This window comes from Muntiacus reevesi, chromosome 1 (assembly GCF_963930625.1).
Source record: "Muntiacus reevesi chromosome 1, mMunRee1.1, whole genome shotgun sequence".
Taxonomy (NCBI): domain Eukaryota; kingdom Metazoa; phylum Chordata; class Mammalia; order Artiodactyla; family Cervidae; genus Muntiacus; species Muntiacus reevesi.
This window is the reverse complement of record NC_089249.1, coordinates 232,117,147-232,141,469: the sequence shown is the minus strand read 5'-3', so window position 1 is coordinate 232,141,469 and position 24,323 is coordinate 232,117,147. Positions and strand designations below refer to the sequence as shown.

General features: G+C 37.7%; 1 protein-coding gene across 5 annotated transcripts in view; it reads left to right on the top strand.

The window, feature by feature from the left end:
- Nucleotides 1-24,323, top strand: part of NR3C1 (nuclear receptor subfamily 3 group C member 1) — a 118,007-nt gene that overhangs the window by 75,621 nt on the left and 18,063 nt on the right. For 4 of the 5 annotated variants that reach the window (XM_065918825.1, XM_065918823.1, XM_065918824.1 and 1 more), the window contains 4 exons: nucleotides 7,133-7,299; nucleotides 17,217-17,333; nucleotides 22,475-22,753; nucleotides 23,238-23,382. In XM_065918825.1, the coding sequence (XP_065774897.1) occupies nucleotides 7,133-7,299; nucleotides 17,217-17,333; nucleotides 22,475-22,753; nucleotides 23,238-23,382 (708 nt within the window). The remainder of the gene's footprint in view (nucleotides 1-7,132; nucleotides 7,300-17,216; nucleotides 17,334-22,474; nucleotides 22,754-23,237; nucleotides 23,383-24,323) is intronic. The other variant, XM_065918826.1, reaches the window with a different exon arrangement.

Here is a 24,323-nt window from a genome sequence, read left to right as displayed (position 1 = left end):
TCTGTGACCCCATGGACTGAATTCTCCAGGCCAGAATACTGGAGTGGGTAGCCATTCCCTTCTCCAGGAGATCTTCCCAACCCAGGGATCGAACCCAGGTCTCCTGCATTGCAGATGGATTCTGTACCAGCTGAGCCACCAGGGGCTGAGGAAAGAGAGGGAGCATGTGGCTTTAGACCAAGTTGAGGCTGGTGTTGGAGAAGGCAATGGCACCCCCACTCCAGTACTCTTGCCTGGGAAATCCCATGGACGGAGGAGCCTGGTAGGCTGCAGTCCATCAGGTCTCAGAGAGTTGGACACGACTGAGAGACTTCACTTTCATGTTTCACTTTCATGCATTGGAGAAGGAAATGGCAACCCACTCCAGTGTTCTTCCCTGGAGAATCCCAGCGACAGAGGAGCCTGGTGGGCTGCCGTCTGTGGGGTCGCATAGAGTCGGACACGACTGAAGCGACTTAGCAGCAGCAGCAACAGCAGGTTGATGTTAAAGGTTTTTTCCCCTTCCTTTATAGACACAACTGTTCTGCCTTTTGTTTGCATTTACATCTTAGGAGTTACTGTGCTAAAACTGTGGAGTATGAGGTAAACATTAGTTTGACTAAATTTCCAAATGTCCCGTAGACTGTCACACAGTTCTAAGGCAGTAGTTTTACCTGATGACCTGCTCTGGCAGGGCTTATTGCAGATCATGTGTGGAAGAAGTCACAGAACATTTGCTTCCTTTTGCTGTACATCACTGAGACACCTCAGCCCTTAAAAGCAGAGGGCAGTTTATTCCTCAATTTGAAACCCTAGCTCTACCTCAGATTCTCAGGTAGTCATGAGGTAGAATACTGGTTAAGAACGCTGATTTTGGTATCAGAAAGATAGGCCTTTGAATCCTGTCTGTACTAGTTACTGTGTCACTGTAGGCAAGTCAGTTTCTCTAAATCTGTTTCCTCATCTTTAAAACATGAAAACAGTACCCACTTTGTAGGTTTGTAGAGAAGATTAACGGGGTTAAAGAAAGGGCTTGCACAGCAGCTCCTAGTAGTAGTGAGGTGATACCTGTAATCTGGGTGCAATCTCATAAACATGTAACATGTGAGTTGCCTCAACTTCTTCTGCAGAACATATAAAGATATAATATATAAGTAAGCTAAATACAATAACATATACTGGACACAGTACAAGATGCTGGTGATATAAGAGACCTAGACATGGACCCTACCTAAAAGGAATTATTGACGGAAAAATATTAATACATCAGAATGTGTCATGTGTAAAGTGCTACATGGCATCGTAAAGGAATGGGAAGACATATAATTGGGAAAGAAAGAGGAACCAGATTGAAGACCACATTGAGCTTGTAATGCTTACATGGAAGAGCCTCGGAGAGGTAATCACTCTGCAAAGAATGAGTTTTAGCATCGTGCGAGATAGGAAAGAAAAGCAGCCAGAGCTGGGAGGAACTACTTAGTGTAAATCATTGCAGTGGTTAAGGCAAGCGGTGAGGGAAGACATGTATGAACATGGAGGCAGAGTGGACAGAAAGGGAAGCGTACAGGGTACAGTGTCATAGAGAATAATAAACAGGATGTGTTAAAGGGACTGGAATTGGGAACAAAGTACTGTTACTAAGTATAGTGAGAGGAATTCAACTCTGAGAAGGTAATAAGGTGTTTAGAAATATGTGGTGGTTGGGAAATGAATACGTTTTTGTCAAGTATTTCACAGCTTTATATTACAAATTTCAGTAAATAATCAAAATTTCAGAATCCAAAAATTAAATAATTTACTTCAAACTAATGTAAAATGAAATAAAATACAGTCAATGCTATTCTAAATCAAAGTACAAACCTAAAACAGACCACAGTTGATGAAATCTACAAAGTAAACATAGATGACTAAAACCAAAGAGGACTCCCAAAGTCAAATAAGTGAAGGTACAAAATACAAGATGTAGGTACAAGCCCAAATTCAAGCTTCTAGTGGAATTACAAATAATTACAGTAACAACAGCATCCAGCAGTAAGACTTGACTCTGAAGTTAACCTACTGAGTAGCACCATAGGAAGATAAGATATTACTACTCTACTCCCTAAAAATAAAACCAAGTAAAACTATAAATATATTGGTTTATGAGAAAAAAACAAGTCTTGAAAGGACATTTTTAAAAATTAATCAAAGATTCAAGCTCAGAAACACTCCACAGCCACTGGTTTCAACCCTAGATACATACACACACACACACATATGAAGAAAGCAGTGAGTGTAATGTTGTCTCAAACCTGTTACTGCCTTATTTGAAGATGTCACCTTTATAATTCTGCATGTACCAAATCATAGTTATTATCCTTGTGTGCTCTTAGAAGCAAGAAAGCATCAAAACAAAATCAGGTCTTCATTCTAGAAATAACCATGTAATGAAGAAAGTTTCTCCTCGCCTAAGAAAGTTTTTTCCTCGTAGTTCTTGCTACTTACTCTTGGTCTTAATGTTCTGTCACTAGAACACCATTACTCCTCCTTGGAACGCATGGCCCTCAGTGCAAGCCTAAGCAAACAGAACTGAAAACATGAAACAGTATTTCTTCTGTTAGGGACTAAGCTGTGCAGCACAGTCACTCGACCATGGACTGACCCTCCTAAAGAAAAAGAAACACACAAGAAAACATGTTATGAGTTTAAGAAAGAAACATAGATAAGGTGACCATATTCTCTCTTCATATAAATAAATGTACAGGTCCAAAGAAGCCTTTCACAGACCCAAGGGTATTCTTCCCTACTTCCTACCTCTACCTTGGGATATATGGACAACTTCTTTGGAGTTTTTTGATTCAGCACCTTCATTTTTACAGACAAGGAAACTGAGTGCAGAGATTGTAAATGACACGCCACTGGTGTCTCAGATCTGAAAAAAGACATCTCCTCCATCACACATCCTTTACTGAAAATACTCCTGAACCTTACAGTACAGGGTTACAGTACAGACTTTGTTCTCTAATCTCCTCCATAAGATGAGTAAGTATAAATGATGCAAAGTTGGAGGAAACTGTCTTAATATGCACCTGAAGTTAAAACCAATAGAAACTTCTGTCAACAAATGCAAAAGCAGATTAATCAGTCTTTCTTTGGTTTGCTAAATAAGATAAAATGCACTCTGCTAAAACCATTTAACAGAAATACTGTAAAAGCCTTCCCCCAGAGTATTTTTCTATTTGATTTGAAAACTATCCCATAGCTTATTATCAAACAACACAGTAATCCTTTAGCTAATGCAGGGATAAATGGGCAGTTAGAAAATATAATCACCTGGTGTGTGCAGCTGAGTATTTACATTTTACCTAATGAACAAAGATAAGAAAAGTGCAGGTGACATTAATGTGTAAAAACTACCTCTTAGGGCTAGAGCTAAAGGAAAAAATAAAATTACTCACTCTAGCTAATCATTAGACCTGTATAGTCCCCTGGCTTTAGGTCTGTTTTGAATCTCATTTTGGACTTGTCTTGAATCAAAGAATATTTGCAGCTGCCTCAGTTAGGGCAGTTGCTCTCCTTTAAAAGGTAGTTTAGAAGGTTTTACAGTAAATTTCTGGTCCTTGTTGAATTTTCTTTTTCTCCACTTTATGTTGGTTAAAGATTTATAGCAAAGATTTCTTAATCCTCAGCACTACTGACACTGAAGCTGGATAATTATTTGTCATGGAGACTGCTGTGCGGTGTGGGAGGTTTAGCAGCACCCTAGCCTCTTCTCACAATGCCAGTAGCACGTCCCAAGTTATGACAACCAAAAATGTCCCCAGACTAACCAATTGTCTCTTGGGAAGTAAAACTGCTGCCAATTGAGAAGTTTCTGGAGGATTTAACCCTCCCCTGGCTCACAGGCAACATTCTTCAAAGCATTTCTCATTCTTTGAGATCGTCCAGAAGGGAAAGAAGAGTCAAGGGAAGGAGGGAAAAAAAGTTAATGCCTGAGTGTTAAGGAAAAACATACTGTTTGATTATCAAGTGTTTACCAGTACTTTATATAATTCAAATATATAATCTACCTAAAAATTCCTGAAAAGGTACCAATAAGGAAACAGAGTCAGGGGTTGGGTCAGCTAGCCACTGTCAGTCGTCACAGTGCTGTTTGTCTACATTCCCTAGCTCCATCTCTTGCAGAAGTACTACCTCGACACCAAAGCAGCCAAAAATAATTCTGCTCCTCCTACCTAGATCGAAGTTGCTAAGTCCACTATGATTTCAGTAACACATTTTCATGTATGAGACAACTTCCATATCATATATAAGACTTCTGTATCCTCACAGTGCCAGGAATTCCTCATCCAGATATCAGGAATCATCTGCTGAGTGAAAGGGTGTAATCTGCCTGCACATTTCACCTGTTCTTCAAGGTGTGTGAGGAACTTTCATAATCCATCCATGATTCTCCATCCATGGTCCTCCTTTCACTGACTGCTTTTTTTCTGCAAGACAACTAAATAGAAAATTCTGCTTTATACTTACTTTGTTTTCTCTCTCAAATGTAAACTCGGTGACCTCAAGAACAGCAATGTCCAGTATACTTTCCATTCTGAATGGGAGATAGCATTCAAATATTCATCTGAAACAGCAATTTTGTTATTTTGGGTCCTCACTTAAAGCACTCTGGATACAGTCAGTTCCTAATAGAATCTCTTAGCATCTTCAGAATGTTTGACACAGCTGTAACACACATTAAGCAAGAACTAAGACATCTTCGCTTTCCTATTCAGAATGAGTGTGATATACACTCTTATTATGTTGTGCTTTTTATTTCTTTCTGTCATGTATCCTTGTTAAAATATGGTGATTTCATATGGTTTTCCCTTGAGTTCTAACCATTTTCTTGAACCTTAGCCTTTTAAAGCAGTATCATAGGGTCATGTTTGCAGTTGAAGACCACTTTGCGTTCATCCATTTCTCCCAGTGGTGTTCACTATAGGCCATCTTGGTGCTCCTATTTGTGTGACAAAAACTGGTTTTTCTCTACTGATGTTTGTGGTATGCTTGGTAGCTTTCCATGAACTCAATTCTTACCTGATGTAGCCTAGAATAACTGCCTGAAGGGATGGCAAAAGCCTGAATAAATTTCCAGATTCTTAGTTGTGGTTCGATCAATCCATTTGTCCATTTAGTTTTAACTTTCCTTTTTGTCATCTCTAGCTCACAGTTGACTGGCCTGAATGTATTTTGCATATGCTCTAATTATAACTGAGAATTTGGGAATACTGTCCTAGATTTTAGACTTAATACTACTTACATAATACTTATACCAGGCTTTCTCATAAAATCTCCAGTTTTCCTGAAAAAGAATGAACATTTATCGAGTGCCTACTAGATGGAGGAATTAGACTTTGAGTGTGTTCTCTTATAACACACAGACACAGATAATATTCTTTCACTGTACTCATGAGAAAACAGAGGCTCATGGTAGTAAATACGTATCAAAGGTCACACAAGCTATGAAATGGTAGAACTGAGATCTGAAACATGTGAGTTTGACCACAAACAGGCTCCTTCATCAACCTCTGACAACTGAGTAACCTCATCTAGAGGTGATGACATCCTTTTCACAGGGTCGTTGAGAGGACAGATGAGACTGTATTCATGAAAGTGTTTCAAAACTATTAAATACTACACCTAAGTACTGTGAAAACATTTTTAGTATATACTAGTGTGTGCAAATATATCATGTACATATATATATTTTATTATATATATAAAAAACCGGCTGAGGAAACAGTACAGAATTAATGTTTGAAATCATTGAATATTGCACTTATTTTCCATAAATGAAATATACAAACAACTGGTTGGTCCCTAAAAATAGATGTCAGATGACAGAGATTGGCTGAACCGGAGTAGAAGCATCTTCAGAACAAAAGCCAGACAAGTTTTTGCTTCCCTAACACGTTGCTCTGCTCACTCACTCCAAGACCTTCCTACTTCTCTGTAAAACTCCGGCCCATAGCAGCTCTGCTACATTAGTCACAAGTTTCCATTAATTAGACATGACTTCTGCCAGACCTACAGCAGAGTCATTTCAGGTTATTCTCTTCCATTGTAGGCTTTCAATATGCACTCAGTCAATTCTCCCAAATCTAACTGGGATCAATACCTTGTGATACAGAAGCATCCAGAAGTTCTCCTTAACAATGTTGAGAGAAAAATATGAAACCCTGGGGCCTATTCCCAGAGCTGGGCTGGTAGGAATGCTGTCCTATTCACTAAGCCTCTAGATAAACATAGGTTTGGCTAAGTCCAGTATGCTTCATTTAAGGACAGAATTTAGGGGGAGCTTTGGAGTTTATCAGCTTAACTACTTAAAAGTTAATCATAAAATAATAATTTGTTACTTTAAGTTTTATTCCTAAAACAAAACAAAAAGATGTTACTTAATAAATACAATTTCTAACCATGTTGACAACCCAATTTCTTTAGTTTGTTCTGTGAATTAGTTTAAGCATATTTATAATTAAGATTAAGCATATTTATAATTGAGATTTAATCATATTATTAGTTGCATTAATAAAGACACACCTAATACCCAATCAAAGTTTATTCCTAAATATTAGAGAATAGGCAGATTAAGAATATTGCAGAGAGAAATTTCTTACATAGGTGGAATCTTTGGGGGGAAGATGGATAATACAGTATCTCTTGATCATGGTGGTAATTACACAATTATTCCTTTAAAGATGATTGTAAACAGATGCTAAGCAACTAAAAACTGTATCTAAGCAAAGCACAATTTCACCACTCTTCTTAAAGGATTTTTTTTGTGTTGGTTTTTTTTTGCTATGCTGCGTGACTTGTGGGATTTCAGTTTCGACCAGGGATTGAACCTGGGACTGTGGAAATCAAAGTGCCAAATCCTAACCACTAGACTCCAGGGAACTTCTAAGGGATACTTAAAAATAAATGACCTCACTCTTAATTTTGTATAGAAGAATAATAAAACATTATTTGACTACGTCTTGGTAGGATTTTTTTTAATTCTTGCCAGTATTTGAAATACACACGTTCAGTGTGAACATGTTTACTGTGGAGTGAAAGAGGTAAGAGAACTGTGTTTTGATACTTGACAGTCCTGACAGGTAGACCCTAACACTGCTTTCTTCCTTCCTAGCCCGGGAATGAGGCCGGATGTGAGCTCCCCTCCGTCCAGCTCCTCGGCGACTGCGGGGCCGCCCCCCAAACTCTGCTTGGTGTGCTCGGATGAGGCTTCGGGGTGCCACTATGGGGTCCTGACTTGTGGAAGCTGTAAAGTATTCTTCAAAAGAGCAGTGGAAGGTAGTGTGTGTTTTGAAGAGTTTTATTTTTCCTCTATTTGGTTTCTGTTTCTCAGACTGGATTCTGTATGCAAAGCCCATTAACAGTGGAAGTCATTAAAATCTGGGATAGGAGGGTGGCTCCTAACTCTTCTAGTGGGAAAAAGATACTTTTAAAAGCAAACTAAGATAAAACAGACAAGTAAAAATTGAAGGGAGGGAGTATGGTCAGAGAACAGAAAATAACCGTAAGAAAGTGCTATGGATGTGAAATGATGGTTTTAGGTTTCGGCAGCAACTACTGCTCATTGTATTAGTATTATCAACTTTAATTCCCATCAGTTAGCTAGTTTTAGAGCCACCCACTATTCTAGTCTGGCAAAAATGAGTGATAATGAGGGGGAAACATGTTTTGTTTTCTTATAAGCCAGGGTTGTGCTATGTGATATAAATGTGATGTAAGGACCTCCCACTGTCCTCTGGGAGGTCACAGTCTACTTGGAAGTGAAAGATGAGTTCACAGTTACAAGGTACAGAGATTATAATACAGAGGAGCAAGTGAAAAACTGCCTGGGGAGGTCAGGAAAGGTGTTTAAAAGAAAGTGATTTCACTTGACAAATATTATATTCACATAATGTTTACCCTTGTTACAGACTCAGTCTGCCCATCACCTCCTTAAAGGTAAAATTCATTCCATAAGCAAACTACTGGAAGTCACACTAAAATTTTCTAATATTAGCAGTGAATCCTCTTGGGAAAATTTAGTTTTTGTTGTGTAATTTAGTTATTTGTAAAGCAGTTAGAAGGCAATGTGGCCTGAACGGATTACCTAAAGCTCTGATTAGATAATTATATTTTTAAAAATTAATGTATTTATTCACAGTACATGAAGTATTATTATTTGGCTTCAGTTATGTTTGCATATGCTTAAGGGTTAGATGAGTCATTTTCTTTTGTTTGGATTGCTTTTAATACATTAGCAAACTATAAAATTACTTAAGTTATTCCACAGAGAGCACAGGAATTGAGGCTTTAACCAGTTTGGTTATCACCCAACAACTGAGTAGAGTCATTAAGTTAAAGCTCATCCCTAATTAATGCAATGCTGCTAACAAAGTGGATGTTATCTGCCCAGATGGAAGCTGCTTCTTGTCCTCACTTAACTTTATTCAGCACTTTCTTCACTGATTAGTTCTGTCCATGGTGTAAATGTGATAACACTGTTACAGTATTCCTGTATATAATAAGTAATATTGACAGATTTAATTCTGAAAGTGAAATTCAGAATGAGACAATGGAGCCTTAAAAGAAATACAGGAATTAAAAAAAAATTTTTTTCTTTTTACCATTTCCCTCATTTTAACTAAAATTATTTCTTAAAACAGGGCTAAAAATTCCAGTTCCAGTGCCTACAGGGATTGAGTATGTGTCATTCTGGCCAAATACAATACCAAATGAGTGAAGAAGGGCAGTCACTGATAGAGGGTGCAAGCATGCCTTACCTAAAAGCGTCCAAATGCAATTTAAAAAGAAAAGAAAAGCTAAATATATTACAAATAAGACATTACTGCAGGCCATATGCCCCCTATGCTTTAGGATTAAATTCTCTGCTTTAGAATTAAATTCTTATGCATGTTTTTAGCTATGAATATGTGAATATTAGCTATGTTCTTTCAAAATATATATATGTATTTCAGTTAACTATGAGATAGCTAGATTACATGATAAATAAGAAAAGGTTAAAATGTAAACTGTGTTAAGTAAATCCTTTACTTGGATTTAAATTTTCTCCATGGTCCCTTCCAGCTCTAAAATTCTGTCGTCATTTGCTATCCTAACTTGAAGCAGCTCTTCCCAATCCAGGGGTTGAGCGTGGGTCTCCTGAATTGCAGGTAGACTTTTTTCCCATCTATGTCACCAGGGAAGCCCTAAGTAAATCCTTTATTTGGATTTAAATTTTCTCCAGAGTCCCTTCCAGCTCTAAAATTCTGTAATCACTTGCTAACCTAACTCACAGCAGATCTACTTTTCTCTTTCTAGACATGATGGGAATCTGTTTTAAGCCCATATACAGATTTTAGAGCACTTTCTTGAACAGTTACAAAGATGAAGCTTGTGTGATTTTCATTACACTACATTCATTCCATTTTTAATACTTGCCAGAAATTATAGGTTATCCACCAGACATAGTATCATAAAGACCCAAAAGTTAAATATTTTTAGGAAATTTGTACAAGTTTTACTTGTTCATACAAGCCAGATCAAGGATTGAGATTTTGAATTTTATTCATTATTTTGGGAGTTACTTTCTGTGTACAGAAAATAATTTGGGTAGCTTCATTTCTTTAGATGTATACTAGTTCAGTGGTCTTTTTTCACTGAGTCCCTTCTTCTTATGCTCCCTTTGCACAAACCATATATTCTTTGTTGGTGGGTCATATTGGAGACAGACACATGCTACTTTTATTAATAATTTACCAAGTACTATGTTTTATGTATGTCATACTACCCTGGGTCAGGAAGATCCCCTGGAGGAGGGAATGGCAACCCACTCAGTGTTCTTGTCTGGGAAACCCCATAGAGAGGAGCCTGGCAGGCGACAGCCTATGGGGTATCTAAGAGACACAGCTGAGTGACTAGCACACCCAAGTATTACGCTTTATGTATGTCATACTACTTACTTAGCAGCTCTATGAGCTCTTAAATGCTCTTATTATCCATATTTGATACACTAGGGAACTGACGTGTCACAGCTTAAGCAACAGACTTAGGATTCAAGCATAGCTGTCTGCAAACAGGCTCTTAATCTCAATGCTACACTGACTTCCTGAAAGGATAAAAATCTCATCTCCTGGCAGTTTATAATCTAGTTACATACTGAGATGAAAGCAATAACAAGGGAAATATTCATAGTGTTCACTGAGTGCTTACAATGTGTTAGGCACTATTTTAAGAATGTTCTTCACAACTGCCTTTAACCCTTGCAGAAGCACAGCAAGGTAGATGCTAATTTTCCAGCTTTACAGATGGAGAAACTGGGAGCTCGGAAAGGTTAATAAACATTACTGAGATCACACAGCTAGGCAGCAGAGCTGCAATTCAGACCAAGGGCTTCCTAGCAACCTTGATACGACACTGGTTTTGACAGCAGTAGAAGCTTTCTTCAGTGTGAAGCTGTCGCACTCAAGCTCACAGTCACAGTTCACATTTGAAACTTGGGTACTTCCAGCAGAGTATGTACAAACTACAAAAAATCCTAGATGATGCCGTTTGCTGTGTGGCCTGTTTCCTGTACTATGTTAATTAATTAACTTGATCATGTCCATGCATCATTCTTCTGTTTACTACCTAGTATTTTTCTTGGATCACTCTTTTTTATAACTTAAATTTATTTAAAAAACACTTTTACTATCCCTACTGTATTAGTTATCTGTTGATGTGTAACAAATTACTCCCAAAATTAGTGGCTAAAAGCAACAGATGTTAATTATGTCACACAGTTTCTAAAGAGCCAGGAATTTGGGAGCAGCTTATTAGCTGGGTAGTACTGAGTCTCTCATGAAGTTACATTCAGACTGTTGGTGGAAGCTGCAGACTCCACTTGGAGCTCATTAACACTGCTTTAGCAGGAAGCTTTGGTTCATCATCATATAGGCCTCTTCTAACGCTGCTCTCAACATAGCAACTGGCATCCCCCAGAACAAATGATCCACAGGGAGAGACTGTGGTGAATATGAGAACGTATTTTCTTTATTACTCAATCTCAGATGTGACATAGTCACTTTGGCCCTATTTTATTGATCACATGCTAGTCCTGGTATAGTGTGGGAAGGGTAATCAGAGTGTGACTACCAGCAGACAGAGACCACTGGGGGTCAACTTGGAGGCCGGCTACAACTCCTACCAGAAATAATCAGTTTTTGGCATTTGATCCTGAGTTTTTAAAAATTTATTTATTTTAGTTGGAGGCTAATTACAATATTGTAGTGGTTTTTCTCATACATTGACATGAATCACATGTCACAGGTGTACATGTGTCCCCCATCACCCGCCCTCCTACCCCCCCTCCCCATCCCATTCCTTTGGGTTGTCCCAGTGTACTGGCTTTGAGTACCCTGTTTCATGCATCAAACTTGGGACTGGTCATCTATTTCACATATGGTAATATACATGTTTCAATGCTGTTCTCTCAAATCATCCCACCCTCACCTTCTCCCACAGAGTCCAAAAGTCTCTTCTTTATATCTGTGTCTCTTTTGTTGTCTCGTGTACAGGGTCATCATTACCATCTTTCTCAATTCCAAATATATGTGTTAATATACTGTATTGGTGTTTTTCTTTCTTGACTTACTTCACTCTGTGTAATAGGCTCCAGTTTCATCCACCTCATTAGAACAGATTCAAATGCATTCCTTTTAATAGCTGAGTAGTATTCCATTGTGTATATGTACCAAAACTTTCCTATCCATTCATCTGCTGATGGATATCTAGGTTGCTTCCATGTCCTAGCTATTGTAAACAGTGCTGCAATCAACACTGGGGTATACGTGTCTCTTTCAATTGTGGTTTCCTCAGTGTGTATGCCCAACACTAGGATTGCTGGGTCGAATGCCAGTTCTATTTCCAGTTTTTTAAGGAATCTCCACACTGTTCTCCATAGTGGCTGTACTAGTTTGCATTCCCACCAGCAGTGTAAGAGGATTCCCTTTTCTCCACACCCTCTCCAGCATTTGTTTGTAGACTTTTTGATAGCAGTCATTCTGACCAGCGTGAGATGGTACCTCATTGTGGTTTTTGACTTGCATTTCTCTGATGATGAATGAAGTTGAGCATCTTTTCATGTGTTTGTTAGCCATCTGTATGTCTTCTTTGAAGAACTGTCTGTTTAGTTCTTCAGCCCATTTTTTGATTGGGTCATTTATTTTTCTGGTATTGAGCTGCGTGAGCTGCTTGTATATTTTTGAGATTAATTATTTGTCAGTTGCTTCGTTATGCCATTATTTTTCTCCCATTCTGAAGGCTGTCTTTTCACCTTGCTTATAGCTTCCTTTGTTGTACAAAAGCTTTTAGTTTATTTTTGCTTTTATTTCCATTACTCTGGGAGGTGGGTCATAGAGGATCTTGCTGTGATTTATGTCAGAGAGTGTTTTTGCCTATGTTTTCCTTTAGGAGTTTTTTTAGTTCCTGGTCTTATATTTAAATCTTTAATCCATTTTGAGTTTTTTTGTGTATGGTGTTCGAAAGTGTTCTAGTTTCATTCTGCTAACGGTAGTTGACCAGCTTTCCCAGCACCAGTTGTTAAAGAGATTGTCTTTTCTCCATTGTATATTTTTGCCTCCTTTGTCAAAGCAAAGATGTCCATAGGTGCGTGGATTTATTTCTGGGTTTTCTATGTTGTTCCATTGATCTATATTTCTATCTTTGTGCCAGTACCATACTGTCTTGATGACTATAGCTTTGTAGTGTAGTCTGAAGTCAGGCAGGTTGATTCCTCCAGTTCCATTCTTCTTTCTCAAGATTGCTTTGGCTATTCAAGGTTTTTTTATATTTCTATACAAATTGTGAAATTATTTGTTCTAGTTCTGGGGAAAATACCATTGGTAGCTTGATAGGGATTGCACTGAATTTGTAGATTGCTTTGGGTAGTATATTCATTTGCACTATATTGATTCTTCTGATCCATGAACATGGTATATTTCTCCATCTATTTGTGTCATCTTTGATTTCTTTCATCAGTGTTTTATAGTTTTCTATATAGAGTATTTTAGTCTTGGTGAATGGGACTGTTTCCTTAATTTCGCTGTTTTCTCATTGTTAGTGTATGGAATGCAAGGGATTTCTGTGTATTAATTTTATATCCTGCAACTTTATTCATTGATTAGCTCTAATAATGTTCTGGTGGTGCCTTTAGGGTTTTCTATGTGCAGGATCATGTCATCTGCAAACAGTGAGAGCTTTACTTCTTCTTTTCCAATCTGGATTCCTTTTATTTCTTTTTCTTCTCTGACTGCTATGGCTAAAACTTCCAAAACTATGTTGAATAGTAGTGGTGAGGGTGGGCACCCTTGTCTTGTTCCTGACTTGAGGGGAAATTCTTTCAGGTTTTCACCACTGAGGATAATGTTTGATGTGGATTTATCATATATGGCTTTTATTATGTTGAGGTATGTTCCTTCTATTCCTGCTTTCTGGAGAGTTTTTATCATAAATGAGTGCAAAAACTGATTTTTATTGTAAAAATAAGGACAATACAAACAAAACGATATTGAGAAATCCCAGCTGGCCTGAAGGATTTTCTCCTAACATCTGCCCTCTTTCTAGTAAGAAGACAAATTTACCAAGTGGTAGAAGACAGAAACTCCAAACTAAAATGTCTTATTCTCTTATCAAATATATTGACAGGGAGTACATGTCCATGCCTTGTAAACAGTGACCACTAGTTGAAACTCCTCTTTTTTAGATACGATACCCACATACTTGTCCAACTTCATACTAATAACCAGATAGAGCATTTGAACTTATGAAGGTAACAATGCCTGATTCTGTAGCTCAGATTCTTAATTGTGCTCAAGATACACCTGGGATAAAGAAAACATTATTAGGGCTTCCTTGGTTGCTCAGTGGTAAAGAATCCATCTGTTAATGCAGGAGACACAGACTCAATCTCTGATCTGGGAAGATCCCATATGCTACTGGGCAACTTAGCCCGTGTGCCACAACTGTTGAAGCCCAAGCACTGCAACTAGAGAGTAGCCCATACAGTAAGGAAGAACCAGCACAGCCAAAAATAAATACTAGCTTAACATGCACATTCTGAGCTTTTGGTTAAAGTATTGAAACTTTCTCTGTGTTTACTATAATTTTTTTAATTGTCCTTCTAGTTTACTGAAGAACAATGATTCAGGGGTAGTCTTATGGGTTAAAACGTTTTCATTATTATAACTGCTTCAACTATGATTTTATTTGTTGTTCCTTTTTAAATTCTGTATAACAGAATTATTGGGCTACAGCTTCCATATCCTGTCCAAGAAAAGAAGCTAGGAAACTTACACAATACAGAAAGGAATAGGAATGACTGGTACAGACACTTGGCACTGGATAACAACTCTGGAACAAAGCTGAATTGTAGACCAGTAGTCAAATTCTGTGGCCTCAAAGAACTGAAACTGATGTAGTTAACCATCTACCCCAAACTAATGCTTACAAGCCCTATGATTTAACTTGTTAGGAAGAAGTGAATTTAGTTTGTTTTATCCAAATCAAGTAGATTATTCTATATACATAAAGGATCTTTTCCTAATATGAGAACTAGGTATAGTCAACCTAATGAATTGATCATTATTATTTTTTCTCTTTTCTTTGAATATGATTTATTTTTGAGAAGACAAATGTCCTGCAATCTTCTGAATACCACCCCCTCTAGTGTAAGGACGTGGAGTCTTAACTATCCAGTGTATCTGTTTAGATATGTTTAGATATGCTGGTCTTGTGTAGAAGGAGCCTTTCAGTTTTTGCCAGGCTAGCAAATCCTGATAGTTTTCTTCAACAAAAAAGAGTACTGAGGATAGAGGGAGGTTTTAACAGGTAAAAACTAGATTTCTGCCTCTTAACACATTTAATACTGGGTCCCAGAAGATTTTAGACAGTAACAATCATCAATATCTGGTGTCTAAAAACATGTGAAATAATGAACAAATCTCCCTAAGTTACATATACAGTAGTTTAGTTTGCCAAGTCTGTGATTCACCTGACTAATTGCTGGCCACCTTAACATAATTAAGATTGATTCACCTGACTAATTGCTGGCCACCTTAACATAATTAAGATTAAACCTTTACCAATAACTTCATTTAAAATTTGGAAGGGAAGCATCCTTTATTTGCATGTGGTGGTGCAATGCTGAATTAAAGTAACTTTCCCTTTGGTACTCTCACCATATTTTTAAACCAGTTTCCTCTTTCTTTAATCCTGCTAAGCATTAGATTCAGTTCAGTTCAGTTCAGTCGTGTCCGACTCTTTGTGATCCCATGAATTGCAGCACGCCAGGCCTCCCTGTCCATCACCAACTCCTGGAGTTTACTCAAATCCATGTCCATCGAGTCAGTGATGCCATCAAGCCATCCCATCCTCTGTCGTCCCCTTCTCCTGCCCCCAATCCCTCCCAGCATCAGGGTCTTTTCCAATGAGTCAACTCTTCACATGAGGTGGCCAAAGTACTGGAGTTTCAGCTTCAGCATCAGTCCTTCCAATGGACACCCAGGACTGATCTCCTTTAGGATGGACTGGTTGGATCTCCTTGCAGTCCAAGGGATTCTCAAGAGTCTTCTCCAACACCATAGCTCAAAAGAATCAATTTTTCGGCACTCAGTTTTCTTCACAGTCCAACTCTCACATCCATACATGACCATTGGAAAAACCATAGCTTGGACCAGATGGGCCTTTGTTGGCAAAGTAACATCTCTGCTTTTTAATATGCTACCCAGGTTGGTCATAACTTTCCTTCCAAGGAGTAAGCATCTTTTAATTTCATGGCTGCAATCACCATCTGCAGTGGTTTTGGAGCCCCCCAAAATAAAGTCTGACACTGTTTCCACTGTCTCCCCATCTATTTCCCATGAGATGATGGGACCAGATGCCATGATCTTAGTTTTCTGAATGTTAAGTTTTAAGCCAACTTTTTCACTCTCCTCTTTCACTTTCATCAAGAGGCTTTTTAGTTCCTCTTCATTTTCTGCCATAAGGATGGTATCATCTGCATATCTGAGGTGATTGATATTTCTCCCGGCAATCTTGATTCCAGCTTGTGCTTCATCCAGCCCAGTGTTTCTCATGATGTACTCTGCATATAAGTTAAATAAGCAGGGTGACAATATACAGCCTTGACATACCCCTTTTCCTATTTGGTACCAGTCTGTTGTTCCATGTCCAGTTCTAACTGGTGGTTCCTGACCTGCATACAGGTTTCTCAAGAGGCAGGTCAGGTGGTCTGGTATTCCCATCTCTTTCAGAATTTTCCACAGCTTATTGTGATCCACACAGTCGAAGGCTTTGGCGTAGTCAATAAAGCAGAAGTCGATGTTTTTCTGGAACTCTCTTGCTTTTTCAATGATCCAGTGGATGTTGGCAATTTGTTCTCTGGTTCCTCTGCCTTTTCTAAAACCAGCTTGAACATCTGGAAGTTCAAGGTTCATGTACTGTTGAAGCCTGGCTTAGAGAATTTTGAGCATTACTTTACTAGCATGTGAGTTGAGTGCAATTGTGCAGTAGTTTGAGCATTTTTTTGGCATTGCCTTTCTTTGGGATTGGAATGAAAACTGACCTTTTCCAGTCCTGTGGCCACTGCTGAGTTTTCCAATTTTGCTGGCATATTGAGTGCAGCACTTTCACAGCATCATCTTTCAGGATTTGAAATAGCTCAACTGGAATTCCATCACATCACTAGCTTTGTTCGTAGTGATGCTTTCTAAGGCCCACTTGACTTTACATTCCAGGATGTCTGGCTCTAGGTGAGCGATCACACCATTGTGATTATCTGGGTTAGAAGTCATAATAAAATAGTGATTACAGAGGTCTTCTATAATGGTTAAGAAACTGTTTAAAGCACAATTTAAAGAAAACTTTATCAAGGAAGAGGTAGTGACTGTAAAGGCGCAAAAAGAGGGTTTGAGGGGTACTTTCTGCTTCTTAATAAGTTTCAATTTATTAGGTGACAAATTTATGACTTGTGTACTTTTCTGTATGTATAGTGCAGTAATTTTTTTTTTTAATGAACAATATGAAAGAGTTTTTAAGTTGACTGTATTGGATATACATTATACCTGCCTTAATCAGTGCCTTTGGTCCTTGGCTATGTTCCACCCAAAACAACAAAAAAGAGCCTCCCCATAAAAATATTATTTAAGGACTGAGAAATTTTAACAGTGCCTTTATTTTCCATATAGGACAGCACAATTATCTTTGTGCTGGAAGAAATGATTGTATCATTGATAAAATTCGAAGAAAAAACTGCCCAGCATGCCGCTATAGAAAATGTCTTCAAGCTGGAATGAACCTGGAAGGTAATGTAAATATTGAAAATGAATTGTCTTTGCATCATATAAAAATTTATCACTTTACTTTTAAAAAATATAAATAAGCAGATGTAATAATTAAAAGTAGGATTTTTAAAATGAGTATTTCATATTCTGCTTATTACATAGACTGACTTCATTATAGCCAAACTATACACGAAGAAAGAAATCATGTAATAATGAAACTTGTAAGACTTGAAGAAACATTACTTTGGTTTTTATTTCTTTTTTCAAACTCAAAACTATTTGCTAGGGTTAGAAATGTAAATATATCTGTTATAGAAACATGTCAGAATTACTCTGTTATTTACCTTTTACTTTGCATATACATGTATATATCAATCTTTTATTTCAAATCTACAGTGGGGAAAAAGTGAAAAAAGCCTTTGATGGGTTTTTTCAAGCAAAGATGAAATCTGAAACTAGTTATGAATGAGTTTCATATTCCTGTTTATATAACAAGTATAATTAACATTGATCTCATTATTTGAAATCTCTTCTCTGGGGGAAAAAGTTTCAAATTTTGCTTTAGTTAAAGGTGACAGTGGTGCACTACAATTCATCAAGTTTTCACCAAAGCAGGCATTAGACATAAAATGAATAAAACAGTGTTTGTATTCAAAATCAGTAAAATAGTGCCTGTACTCAAGCACTTTACTGTGTAGTTAGGTTGCAGAGTCAATCACAAAATTGTACAACACACTATAAGATAAGTAGGAGCAAGAGGATGGTCACCTGATTATGTCCTAAAAGGCAAAAAAAAGCAACACTGAGTTTTAAACCTAGAGAAGTTGAGTAGGAGTTAGATGGAAAATCGGGGCATAGACAGGATCAGACTTGAATTTTGCAAAGACTAATCTACAAGCAAAGCTAGTGGAGGTGATGGAATTACAGTTGAGCTGTTTCAAATCCTGAAAGATGATGCACTCAATATGCCAGCAGATTTGGAAAACTCAGCAGTGGCCACAGGACTGGAAAAGGTCAGTTTTCATTCCAATCCCAAAGAAAGGCGATGCCAAAGAAGGCTCAAACTACCACACAATGGCACTCAACTCACACACTAGCGAAGTAATGCTCAAAATCCTCCAAGCCAGGCTTCAACAGTACGTGAACTATGAACTTCCAGATATTCAAGCTGGATTTAGAAAAGGCAGAGGGACCAGAGACCAAATTGCCAATATCCACTGGATCATCGAAAAAGCAAGAGAGTTCCAGAAAAAAACATCGACTTCTGCTTTCCACAACAAACTGTGGAAAGTTGTTCAAGAGATGGGAATACCAGACCACCTGACCTGCCTCCTGAGAAATCTGTATGCAGGTCAAGAAGCAACAGTGAGAACTGCACATGGAAGAACAGACTGGTCCCAAATTGGGAAAGGAATACTTCAAGGCTGTATATTGTCAGCCTGCTTATTTAACTTATATGTAGAGTACATCATGGGAAATGCTGGGCTGGATGAAGCACAAGCCAGAATCAAGATTGCTGGGAGAAGTATCAATAACCTCAGATATGCAGATGACACTACTCTCACAGCAGAAAGCAAAGAACTAAAGAACCTCTTGATGAAAGTGAAAGAGAAGAGTGAAAAAGTTGGCTTAAAGCTCAATATTCTAAAAACTAAGATCATGGCATCCAGTCCCATCACTTCATTGCAAATACATGGGGAAACAATGGAAACAGTGAGAGACTTTATTGGGGGGGGGGGTGCTCCAAAATCACTGCAGATAGTGACTGCAGCCATGAAATTAAAAGATCCTTCTCCTTGGAAGGAAAGTTATGACCAACCTAGACAGCATATGAAAAAGCAGAGACATTACTTTGCCAACAAAGGTCCATCTAGTCAAAGCTATGGTTTTTCCAATAGACATAAATGGATGTTGAGAGTTGGACCATAAAGCTGAGCGCTGAAGAATGGATGCTTTTGAGCTATTGGAGAAGACTCTTGAGAGTCCCTTAGACTGCAAGGAGATCGAACCAGTCCATCCTAAAGGAGATCAGTCCTGGGTGTTCATTGGAAGGACTGGTGCTGAAGCTGAAGCTCCAATACTGTGGCCACCTGATGCAAAGAACTGACTCATTTGGAAAAGACCCTGATGCTGGGAAAGATTGAAGGCAGGAGGAAAAGGGGACGATAGAGGATGAGATGGTTGGGTGGCATCACCGACTTGATGGACATGAGTTTGAGCAAGTTCCAGGAGTTGGTGATGGACAGGGAAGCCTGGCGTGCTGCAGTCCATGGGGGTCACAAAGAGTCGGACACAACTGAGTGACTGAACTGAACTAAATCTTGTATATTGTGCTACTAGAGGAAGGATGAAATCCATGTGCTGCTTCTGACATAAAAGACACTAACTGATGGTGCTGTCCAGTACACACTGCATACATGTTTTAAAACATAAAGTAGATTTATGAGTGTAACTACAGTCTAATTCCCCGATCCACACTCACAAGAACATTCTCAGTTCTTCATATTACTTTGATAGCAAAAAAGATGAGTCTTTTCTTCACCATATTTACAAACATTCATGACACATCAGTCACTTAGCCCAGTTTTTTCCAAGTATGCCTACAGTCTTAAACTTTACTACAGAGTGCCAGTATGTTAAACATTGATTTAAAGAAAATGATAAATGCCCATTTTCCTATAGGTGTTAGAAAAGCCACAGAGATTGACTACAAATTCATGTAGACGTTCAGTGCCAGGATAATTTATTACCAAAACCAGATAGTTATTCCTCATTTTTCTTTACATCTCTGTGCATATTTTAGTTTCATCTTCCTTCTCTCTGATCATTTAAATAAAATGGAATTGGTTTATATATATTGTCCTCCAGCCCCAGTTTTACTGCTTTCCTTTAATTCCCCAAGTATTCATCTCAGATATTTTATATTAGAAATAAGTTCATTCAAAGAATAAACTCAACATTTGGTCCTATCACTAAAATACAGTGTGGCTAGTTACCCAGTAACATTTTTAGATGCTTTCCCGAATACACACCAAGCTTAACTTTCATCTTTGGAGCTCTAAGCAGTGTTAATCATCTTTTCACATGCCTATTGGCCATCTGTATACTTCTTTGGAGAAAAGTCTCTTTATGTCTTCTGCCCGTTTTTGGGGTGTTGCTTGGTTTTTTTTGGAAAGTTGTATGAACTGTTTCTATGTTTTGAAAATTAAACCCTTGTTGAATCATTTGCAAATATTTTCTTCCTATCTGTAGATTGTCTTTTTATTTCTATTGCCTTGTGAGACTGACCTAAGAAAACATGGGTATGATTGTCAGAAAATCTTTTGCCTGTGTTCTCTTATAGGAGTTTTATGATAAGGTGACAAGACTTTAAAATCCTCCAGTTTGTCATTATCCTTTCTTCTGCTCTAATGTAGAGTGTAAGAACACATATTCTAGACAAATTTAAAGTTATGGTTAATAGTAGTTTTTAAAGTACTTTCAGTGTATTTATTTGGGACATGCATGTTCTCATTTGTCAACAAAATACATTTCATGATTTTGAGGTCTGGGTGTAAGATACAATACCTTTGGTTGTTTGAAGAGCTTCCTTAATGTATAGGAGCTCTTCCATTTTTAACTTTGTCACTTCTCTATAGACTTGGACTATGTGAATTCAGAATATTTTCCAACTGTATTTTACTACCAGTTGAGACAGTGATCATTCTTCCATAGCACTTAAGGTGTGCCAAGAACTGTTTCATGCATTTTATATATTCTAACTGATTTAATTATCAACAGACCCTATAAGGGTAGGTACTGACATTATCCTCATTTTATAGAAGAGGAAACAAAGGCCCAGGAAATACCTTGCACAGATACCCAGCTACTCAGTGGCAGAGCCAGGATTATATTCCAACATGTTGGTTTCATATTTATGCTCTCTACTGCACCATACTGTGTCTTCAATAGAGCATGGTAAAATAAATTAGAACATGTCTGTCATGATCGTGTTTCTCTGTTTTGAAACGTTAACTAAAAATTCTTAAATGTTTGAGCACAGACCACAATAAGAAATGGGATCATTCTACTCAATGTAAACGACAGGTTTTGGTTTTTTTCCCCCCCTTTCTAACACTGCACATGGATATACATAGTTCTTGCCCCCACATCTGTCCTCTGCAAACTATGTACTTTGTCATTTTAGGGACAGAAGATATAATAATTACTTTTAAATGTGACTATCATTACTTTTCCTTAGCACAGTGGTCTGCATACCTGATAACTGAGACAGGCACACTACTGCTTTCATACAACTTACATTCCTTGTCCCTCCTTGGAGTTCTGAATAATTTCTCTTTAAGAATACTGTAATTTGCTTGCTTTGGCCCCACATATAACCAGAAAAGAATATTTCATTTGTCACTTGTATGAATATGTCTGCTAAAAAAACCTACAGAATCCATCTTTTAATTTAATTATACTGTTCCAAACTAAGTCAAAAATAAAAGTGAAAATGGAAAATATATTTCAAAAATGAAAATAGATACTTTAGGTTTATAGAGTCATCAGTTAAAATCTCTTATAAAAGAAATTATACCGAGTGGTAATTTATATAAAGAAATGGTTTTCTCTGTCCACAAAGATTTTAAATCCCATATAGTATACATCATATAAAGGTGAAATGTGGATCTTTCTGCGTGCATGATCTCTTGTGCAAGACGATAAACAGCATCACTGTCTTCATTATACCCATAATTTAGATTAACCCTAAGCCACCACAGTTACTGGTATTACAAACTTAAATTCTTCCTTTCAGTTGATAGTATTTGCCTTATAAAACTAATAAAAGTTTTTACTTTGGAGTGAAATTGAGACAAATTACTTTAATGGAAGAATATGTAAGTGATATGTTTATATTGTTTTAACATAGTAAGATTTAATTTTAACTATAATGAAATAACTGTCTTATTTGTAGAGGAAATTAAATGAATGGGTTCCTCTTGATTCTTTGCTGTCAGGAAAAAAATGTGTTTTTCTCTTCTTTCATGTCACTTTATCATAACTGCTACATAAAAGATTTCTCCTCTTTCAAATTAGTTTCAGCAACTGGAATAAACTATGCTGCCCAGACTTTCCCATTACAGCTGATTTCTGTGTATTTTTTTTTAATATACCCACAGCTCGAAAAACAAAGAAAAAGATAAAAGGAATTCAACAGGCCACTACAGGAGTCTCGCAAGAAACTTCTGAAAATCCTGCTAACAAAACAATAGTTCCTGCAACATTACCACAACTCACGCCTACGCTGGTGTCACTGCTGGAAGTCATTGAACCTGAGGTGTTATATGCAGGATATGACAGCTCTGTTCCAGATTCAACTTGGCGGATCATGACCGCACTCAACATGTTAGGTGGGCGGCAGGTGATTGCAGCAGTGAAATGGGCAAAGGCAATACCAGGTAAGATGCAAAAGATACCACCACTAAGGTGTAAACCTTAGAATTTTTTACATAAAACACTCTGGCTCTGTATCACCCTGGTCCCATGGCTTTCTGTCATCCCTACTTAATCTAGGGGTAAAGAGGTATAAATATCAGGAGCATTTTTTTAACTTAAATCCACTGAATGAGTAATGTCTGCCAGGACTCTTGGCTTTCTGTTTTACTTTTTAATATAGCATTTTACTATTTAGTCCATATTTACTCAAATAAGCAAAAGGTGACAAAAACTGGCTACTCTTTTTTCTTCTAACATTGAATACTATTAAAAAATTACTCAGAGCTTTGGTCTTACATGTCAAATAGCAAAGGAAAACTGTGTCCACTTAACACTTTATTTCTTCTATTAGAGTCTTCCAAAACTGTCTTTGGCAGTTCCCAGAGAGAGGATCTTCTCTTTGGCAACGAGAGTGTTTCCTCATACCTTTTATTCCTCTTAATTCAGGATTCAGGAACTTACATCTGGATGACCAAATGACCCTACTGCAATATTCATGGATGTTCCTCATGGCATTTGCCCTGGGGTGGAGATCATACAGACAATCAAGTGCAAATATGCTGTGTTTTGCTCCTGATCTGATTATTAATGAGTAAGTCATTTGTGAGTCTTTTTCCCTGTATTCATATTCCTTCAGGACTGAATCAATCCTGCCAGGTTATCTTGGAACTGGGCAACCAACCAAGTATCTTGAAGCAGAGTTTATCAATGCTTAAGGCAGGCCAGAATGTACTACAGAGCAAATTACATGTGGCGCTATTACGTACCAGGACATACTGGAGGATATTTTTTAAATAGCATCTCTTGGGGTCAGTAAAGTCTATAGCAAGGGAAAAGGAAACTTACTGTGGCATTGTTTTAATTATATGATCGTTTTTCAGAAAGGAAACAGCATAATACAATTCATGTTGATCTTACTTTCAGCAGGGACAATGAACAGATGAGGACAACTAGGATGAAGGGCTGACAGATATGGACCCAAAGACAAGAAGCATCTCTTTGCATGGCAAGGCTCACTCAATGTCTATGAGTTGTAAAGAAAATGGGAATAAGATTTTTTTTTAATTTGGGAGAGAACCAACCACACTAAGATTTGATAAATCAGCTATCCTCTAGTCCTCTAGGTCTATGCTGTGAAATATTTCAGATACCTATTCCCCCTTACCCATTGCACTTGTTTTCTAACCAGCTTTCTGCTGCCCGTGTATCCTCCATCATGCTAAGATTTTCTTCTTAACGCACAGGTGTCTTTACTGAGCACTCAGTGCATACTCAGCATGGTTTCTGGCTTTCCAGAATCTGGCCTCACTTTCTCTCTTGTTATTCTCCTTCACATATTCTTTTTCCCCTCAGATGATCAGTTCTTCAAACATACCCCTAGCTCATGATGGTCATACCACCAGGTAAAAACATCTCTGTTGTATATCCCTAGCGTTTATCACGTTCTACCTTTTATTACTACTTTTGCACTCACAGCTTATCTCCTTTATTAGATAGCAAACAGGGAAGTCACACACACTGACATATGCATAC